We start from the raw sequence: 8,560 nt of genomic DNA on the forward strand, positions 1-8,560 counted from the left end.
TCTTTCTTCGCCCCAGCGAAAAATTACCAAACCTACACCGTAGGTTGCAGGACTTCATCGACGCGGCGAAGCTTCTTCTTCGCTCCGGCGAAGTCTGTAACATAAAAATTCGCCAAGTCTTTACAAATTTCAGGGCAACCATAAGATCCATTCAACCAAGGACCAACCAAACAATATTAACAATGTAACAACTCAATTAAGAGCAAAACAATAAAGATTCAAGCAATGCAACGTAAATTCACTACATACCTCAAGTGGGGTGTTACAATTCATTTATTAAACTTATTAGTTATTAACTTATTATATTAAATAAATGGATGATTAAATTAAATTTGATTAGATTTTAGTTTTCACCAAACATTATTAATTCAATATTAATATTTTTCATATTTATATCAAACTCCACCATATAGATAATAGAATTAATAAACACTAAACATACATAGTAATTACTAATTAGTAAACACTAAACATATAAAATTGTTTAACATTCAACATACATAACATAGTAAACACTAAATAATTAAACGTATATAATTGTTTAACCAAAGTACCAAACACACTAAACAAACAAAGCCTCCCTTGATTATGCAATCTCCTTCCCCCGCCCTTGACTTAATGGCACAACCAGCTGAGCATCATCAATTTCATCTTCTACAATTAACAAGATATAAGTTAACTATCGTAATATATTAACAAACAAAAATATTAAAACATGTGAAATATAAGTTAAAATGTTACCTTTAACTTCATATCCAGAAATCCATATCCTGGTGCATATCAAAGACTCTGCATTCTCCGGTAAAAGTGAACTTCGATATTTACTGAGCACTTTGCTACCAATACTGAAACTGGATTCCGAAGCAACAGTCGTTATTGGTATACTCATCACATCACGGGCCATCATCGAAAGTATCGGATATCGATCACTATTTTTCTTCCAATGGTCCAGGACATCCAAATTGCAAAATTTGATGCGATCAAATCTTGCCTCTCCCAAATAAGTATCCAATTCGGACTTCTTAGTAGCACTAAAGTCACTCTTGTAGTAGTCAAATTCCTGCACCATTTAAATATTTAAATTTAATAAAGCAAAATTACAAAATAAAGAAAACCTTATTAATCACAAGAATATAAAAATATTTAGGGAGTATTGACTTACACAGATATCATCTCCAATGATATGAGGATTACTAGCTTGTCCGCAATCATCTCCAGTGGGAACCTCATGGCCACTTAGACTCTCATAAGCAGCAAAAAGCCTATACAACTCCTGCTGGACCAACTCCAACTTTCTTGTTGCAACTACTGGGCCATCAACTTTTTTGTAACAAAACTCAACAAACTCAAACTTGAAACGTGGGTCCAGAATTGCTGCAATTGCTAACACAACTGTATAAGAATCCCAATATTTGTCAAATTTTCCTTTTATTTGACTTGCCATGGTACTAAGAACTTCATCCTCATTTTCCATCTCTTCGTATAAACGCACTTGAATTCTCCACACATTTCTGAGATACAAGTTTGCTGTGGGGTACTGGGAACCCGAAAAAAGAGTAGTGATCTCATAAAATGGTTGCAAGAACTTGCAAATCCTCTCGCCCCTATCCCATTCTTCATTTGAAGGACAACTTTTATAATTGGGATCTATCAGTGCCAAATGAACAAACACACGACGGTATATTAACGCACTTTCAAGCATTAAATAAGTGGAATTCCATCTCGTGGGAACATCCATTCGCAATCCTTTTGAGCTTATTACACCAATTTGTTTGACAAGTTCTCCAAACTTCATTCTTTTAGCCTCACTTCCTTTAACATATTTCACACTTTCACGAATTTTATGCAAAGCCATGCTACTCACCTTTAACCCTTCTTGGACTATGAGATTCAAAATATGTGCACAACATCGCACATGAAAAAAAGAACCATCACATAATAAAACATTTTGCACACAAAGTTGACTCCTTAAAATGTCTTCCATTTTATCATTGTTACTTGCATTGTCTAATGTAAGAGAGAAGACTTTCTTTTCAATCCTCCAATCTTTTAAGAAATCATACACTATGTCTAACAAAAGAGCCCCTGAGTGTGGAGAAGGAATATGGCAAAAATTCAGAATTCTACTTTGTAACTCCCAGTTCTCATCAACATAGTGAGCCATTAAAGAAATACACCCATCAGTAGTACAAGAACTCCAAATATCAGAAGTCAAGCATATTCTACCTGAAACCCTCTCTAAAGCAAGCTTTTTCCTTTCCTTCTCCCTGTAATATATCTTTAAGCAATCCGCCTTAACGGGGTTCCTAGTATAATGCTTAACTTCATGATTCAAATACATGTGGACATCCCTAATTCTTTCATGCTCCACTATTGAATATGGGTAATTATGTTTTATGATTCCTATTACCATCTTCTCACGATAAATTTCTTGAGAAATCTTCAAACGTCTCAATTTAGTATCACAATCCATCATCATTTGATCTACACTACTAGTAATGGTACGTTTAGGACAACCTTCCATATGGCGCCTCATATTCTTAGTCCCATGACTGGAACTACCATGTGCATAAGACTTACCACAAATCATACACTTTACCCTCACCTCCCCATTATCTTCTACATATGTTGCAAATTGACTCCAAACATCTAAAACTTTACGTCTTTTTGGACAAACAGTACTACCAGTAGAAGGAAGTTGACCTATGGTTACATTACGACCCGTTCCTAAATCTATAGACTCCTTCATACCAAGCCAATCTAAAAGACACAACAAAGTATTTACATTTAAATTAATTAACCAATCATAATTCATAACAGTTCGTCTAAAAAAAATAAAAACACTCCCATATATTTTACAAGGAAACTAGCCCTACCAAATAACTGGATTTTTCCAACTCAACAATCAACACCCCTCAACTCCAATAAGTATAACCAATCATAATTCATAACAATTCATCAAAAAAAAAAAAAAAATTATAATGTGGTATATGCTGTGAAATTGTGAATCATCATTATTTGAGTCAAAAGAAAATAAATATTTGAGCAGGATATTATTAGGGGCCAAAATTTATTTTCAAAACTTTTTAAGCCTCCCTCACGTCACGTTTTTAAGTAGTCAATTTTCACGTTTTTGGTCCCAGAGGCAGAGGGGCATGACTTCTCAGTTAGTCAGTCAGACCACATGCTTTGTAGTTTGTTCTATACTTTTCATTCTCGGTACTCCCTAGCATTCTATCATATTTTTGTCACATGCTTTACCAAAGACAAACTATTTTAATGCACTACTTTTTCAACTCTCCCCTACTATTTTTTATTTTAATCACTAATCAAACATTCCATATTGTTGAGATAAATATTAAGTATTTCATAATTAAAATACAAAAGTAACTTTAACCAAAGTTTCCAGTACTCATCTTTTAGCTGCAAAGGCAGGATATAGCTAAAAGTAACACGAGATTTGATCAACTTGTACTTTACCTACCGTGCTACTGCTGCCCTATCGTGCTGTTGCTGCCTGTTGCTGGTGCTGCCGTGAAAGGAGATCTGCTGTTGCCGTGACCTGACTGCTGTGCTGCCGTGAGAGAATGAGCTGCCATGACCTGACTGCTGCTGCCGTGAGAGAATGAGCTGCTGTGACTTGACTGCTGCTGCTACTGCCGTGAGAGAATGAGCTGCCGTGAGAGAATGGGCTACCGTGACCTGCTGCTGCTGCTGCCGTGACCTGTTGTTGCTGCCGTGAGAGAAGTCAGAGAATGAGGGAGAGTGGAGCTGCTGTGAGAGTGAGAGAGTGAGGGAGTGGAGCTGCTGTGAGAGGACTGAGGAGTGGTCATGGAGCTGCTGTGGCCTGTGAGAGAAGAGAATGAGCTGTTGCGTTTTTTGTTTTTTTTCTGATAAGTTTTGGTTTAGATTAGGGTTTGAGAGTGATAAGTTTTATTTTATTTTTTTTTAAATTTCAAATTTGCGGGTCCGCAGGTAGTACCCGGTCCACCCGCAAAAGTCACAGGCGGGTCGGGTACGGGTCATATTTTCACGAGTCAAGAGGTGTGTAACCCGTACCCACCCGTTGGGTACGAGTACTTGTTGACCTGCGAGTGCGGGTGGGTATTTGCCAGGTCTATCGTTGACGCCCAAATCAATGGCTATGTTAATTGAAAGCTCACATTCCCGCACCCGGGCACCTGGGCACCCGGTTATAGGTCTCTTTTTTACACCCACACCCGCACCTATTTTTTGGGGAAAAACCCACCCCGTTTGTGGCGGGTCCCAGACAGGGCAGATCAAACACCCATCCCTATTCCCACAGTACTCTCACAAGTCATGAATGCAAATCATCGTAACCTAAAAATTCCCAGAAAAATTAACAATATTTAATGGACTTTAGAAGAATTCGTATAAGCCCATTCTAATTTCTCCCAAGTCCAAAATTGTGTTGATGTAAAATTTGGAGTGGTATAGGTAATTGGGTCATTCATCATTGGATCTATACCGGTTTAGTCCAGTCATCAATAGGCCTGATATGCGGATCATTTCTTCAGCTAGTAAAAATGAAACTATCCAATATATGACAGCATAGCCACACAATCAGCTGACTTTGACTGGAACTAATGGGTTGTGATTGTTTTGCAGGTGGGTTACTCATCACCTGCCTGGGCCTCACAGTTGCAGCTGTTAGTAATAATTGTTTCCATTTCTCCATAATCACCTTTGTTTCCTTTCATTATTCAGAGTAAATCAAACCATTTTATATACAATAATATTAAAGTTATCCTCATATAGTTTAAAGAATATATTCGACATTAGCTTAAAAGTTAAAAACTATAGTTCCTGTGTGAAAGCTGAATGTATTGGAATATTTTAATTCAACATGCATAAACATTTCTGTTTCTTCAAAAATAAAGCTATGCTACATATTTCATCTTGTTTCTCCTTGTCAATTTTAAAATCATATAAACTCATAAATTCTTCTGCATTAATTCCCTAGTTTGTTTTCATGCTCACCCTGATCATGAATTGTGCAGAATTCAGTTTTTGGCTCAATAATGACTGTTGGATCAGAAATAATACTTGGTACCATATTAAGTGGCAGGATAGCTGATATACTAGGCAGGAGACTTGTAGTCTTATTAAGTTTCCCTCATTTGTAAACTTCAACCATTCTTCTTCATTGTGTAACTTGTTCATCTCATTAATCAGGCTATGTTCTCTGATATATTATGTACCTTTGGTTGGTTTGCTATCGCTTTCGGGAAGGTTCAATTCTTTTTCCCTTCTGTCCCATTTCATAACTATAATTCATTCACCAAACGCTTTATGTAATCTTATTTCTACATTAGTGTAGACTTTTCACTCGTATACTTAGTTGGAAATGACATCTTTTGGTGCACATTGGCTCTAGTTGGTAATAAAATTCCCTGCTATATAGTGTTAATTTAATCTAAAACTTCAGTCAAAATTGACACCTTTTGCTCATTTTTCTCCAGGTGCTATTCCATGCCTGTTGCAAATTGTAACTTTATTTTTCATTCCTGAGTCTCCCTATAGATGGCTGGTGAGTTCAATTCAACATATTTGTATGGAAAGCAGTTTAATCTTTCTGTAGTATATGTAGGACGATAATGGAGTTTTAAGTACAAAGGACAAATGCTATTTTTTTTTTTTTTGCAGGTTAAAGTTGGAAGCGAAAAGGAGTTTGAAACGGCTCTGCGGTGCCTAAGGGGAGAAATTTCTGATATTTCTCAAGAAGCAGCTGATATTAAGAGTATGCTTACCAGTTACCAGTTACCACTTCATCTTTTTAATGGAGACTTCAACTTCACCTTGAGGGAATTACAAGTACTTTTAATTGTTTTGTAGGATAATTTGGAAACCTTTCACCAGAGCTCGGGAACTAGATTTCCGGAGCTGTTCCGCAAATTCACTCATTGTGAGCGTCCCAAATATGACTCATTCTGTCACCTTTCAGTTTCATGATTTTCCTGATATATCAATGGAATTAAAACTCTTTAGATTGGATTTGGCAGGAGTCAGTGGTATGGCATATTATGCTACTAGTATATTCCAAAAAGCCGGTAATTATCCTGCAGGATTTGCTCATATCAATCATACAGATAATATAGTGAACAGGAAAAGAGATTTTCCATAGGTATTTCCACTAGTCTTGGAAGTACAATAGTAGCTATAGGAGCGGTAGTCACTAGACTCATCTCAAATTTGGATTCTCCTTATTGTATTTCTTATTATGAGCACGTGTTGTTAACGGTGCATAAATTAATTTGGTATATTTATAACTATAGATTTATATAGTTTAAGATTAAAAATAACATTAGGTCTTTGATCTTTTTAAAAAAAGAAATTTTAGATAGGTTTGAGGGTTGTTGATGCTGGATTTTGTCACCAACTACTCGTACGTATAAAGTGCTAAGCGGACTTGAAACTTACACGTGAACTGGAAAATGAAATAAACAAAAGGGAGACGATTTTTAGAGTGGTTCGGATGCTCAAAGCAAATCCTACGTCTACTGTCTTTTTATTTATGAAAGAGTACAATCATGTCGCCTATAGCGATTAGAGAGAACAAAAATACAGAGAGAGAGAGAGAGAGAGAGAGAGAGAGAGTTTATGTTTTCAGAACTAGAATCTCGAAAAATGAGAGGGGAGCTCACTATTTATAGTAAGAGGTTTCTAGGTAATGATTATGGGTCTGCCAACGGGCAGGTGCCGTATAGTTCGTACCCTGCTTCCCATTGGCCTGTTGCATGGAAGATATCCTTAAATCGCGTAGGGCTTGGGCAAGTGGGTGACTCCCAACTACTCACCCCAACTACTCACTTGCCAAGCCTTTACCTGCCAAGCTGATGATAGCCTTACTTCTTTTGTCCTTGGACAACGTGGTAGTGCCTGGACGGCACAATGCCTTCTTGAACTCTGATTGGTCCTTATTGATGTAAGCCTTGATTTTTTAGGCATAATAGAAGCTCTACATTTCTTAAGGTTCAAGGCTTGAACGTTGAGAACTTCATGATTTTGCTATGATTTGGCTCATCCCGAGGATCACTTGCGTGAGCTGTAAGTGGAGAACGACTGAAATAATATGAAGTTCACGATTTTTCTCGACCAGCGAACTAAGTGGAGGTCGCGACGTGGGCTTGGCGAACTTCACAAGTGACCTAAGATGATCATCCCCTAAAGGTTTAGTGACTTGGGGTCAGATCCTGCTCAGTAGGGGTGAGTGGTTCTGGATACCATGCATTTTTCGAGGGAACCGAAACCGGAACTGTACAGTGCAGGTTCCCAAAAAAAGGAACCGAAACCGAAACCAGAACTGCATAATACAGGTTCTTAAATTCAAGGAATCGGAACCTAAAATGCAGGTTCCGATTCTGTTCCCGGGTACCTTATAAAAAATCAATTATCCCCTATTAGTTTAAAAAATGACAAAAATACCTTAAAAGTTTACAAATACACCCCTAACAAATTTTGATTACTCTTTCATTTGTGTCCAATGTGACTCATAAATCCTCTAATCTCTGGCAACACCTGAATTCAATCAATTCATCATAATTCACATAAAATTCCTCAATCAAAACCAAAACACAAACAATTAATTAAATTAATTAAACAATCATACTATAAATCTATAATTTAATATTATAATTAATTAAATTTCTAATAATTTAATTAAGTATTGTACTAACATTTATAATATAATATTATAATTAATTAAATAATCATACTATAAATCTATAATGTAATGTTATATTAATTAAATTTTTAATCATTTAATTAAGTAATGTACTAATGTAGCAAATTACTAATATTTATAATGTAATGTTATAAATTTATAATTAATTAAGTAATCATTTATCTATGTAATGTTATAATTAATTAAGTGATTATAATATAATGTAATATTATTATCAATTAAGTAATTATTTAATTATAATGTAATGTTTTAATTAATTAATTTTCTAATCATTTAATTAACTGTTGTACTAATATTTATAATAGAATATTGTAATTAATTAATTAATCATTTATTAAATAATCATAATATAAATTTATAATGTAATGCTATCATTAATTAAATTTCTAATAATTTAATTAGGTATTGTACTATTGTAGTAAATGATTAATGTTTATAATATAATGTCATAATTAATTAAGTAATCATTTCATTATGTAATGTTATAATTAATTATGTGATCATACTATAATGTAATGTTATAATGAATTAAGTAATTAAACTATAAATCTTTAATATAATATTATAATTAATTAAATTTCTAATCATTTAATTAAGTATTATATTAATGTTTATAATTGAATGTTACAGTTAATTAAGTAATCATTTGTTTATAACGTAATGTTATAATTAATTAAGTAATCATACTATAAATTTATAATGTAATGTTATAATTAATTAAATTTCTAATCATTTAATTAAGTATTGTGCTAATATAGTAAATTACTAATGTTTATAATATAATGTCATAATTAGTTAAGTAATCATTTCATTATGTAATTTTATAATTAATTATGTGATCATAATATAATGTAA

At 34.3% G+C, this 8,560-nt stretch overlaps 1 protein-coding gene across 1 annotated transcript; it reads right to left on the bottom strand.

Annotated features, from left to right (window-relative positions):
• Positions 1-534: 534 nt before the first annotated feature.
• On the bottom strand, positions 535-4,721 carry LOC116140898 (zinc finger BED domain-containing protein RICESLEEPER 2-like). The gene is made up of 6 exons (XM_031426470.1): positions 4,646-4,721; positions 1,999-2,760; positions 1,693-1,881; positions 1,163-1,614; positions 742-1,060; positions 535-654 (listed from the first exon to the last, which is right to left on the bottom strand). The coding sequence occupies exons 1-6, from the start codon at positions 4,719-4,721 to the stop codon at positions 587-589; spliced, it is 1,866 nt and encodes a 621-aa protein (XP_031282330.1). The 3' UTR covers positions 535-586.
• Positions 4,722-8,560: the final 3,839 nt, after the last annotated feature.

Source organism: Pistacia vera, unplaced genomic scaffold, assembly GCF_008641045.1.
Source record: "Pistacia vera cultivar Batoury unplaced genomic scaffold, PisVer_v2 Contig385, whole genome shotgun sequence".
Taxonomy (NCBI): Eukaryota; Viridiplantae; Streptophyta; class Magnoliopsida; order Sapindales; family Anacardiaceae; genus Pistacia; species Pistacia vera.

What these genes read in the sequence shown, in the direction of transcription:
- LOC116140898 (XM_031426470.1), bottom strand. Translation starts at nt 4,721, where the DNA reads ATGAAAGGAAACAAAGGTGATTATGGAGAAATGGAAACAATTATTACT. An exon ending in TCTTACATTAGACAATGCAA is followed by an intron (nt 1,882 to 1,998) that starts GTAACAATGATA and finishes TGAATCTCATAG; the next exon opens with TCCAAGAAGGGTTAAAGGTG. An exon ending in TCATTGGAGATGATATCTGT is followed by an intron (nt 1,061 to 1,162) that starts GTAAGTCAATAC and finishes TAAATGGTGCAG; the next exon opens with GAATTTGACTACTACAAGAG.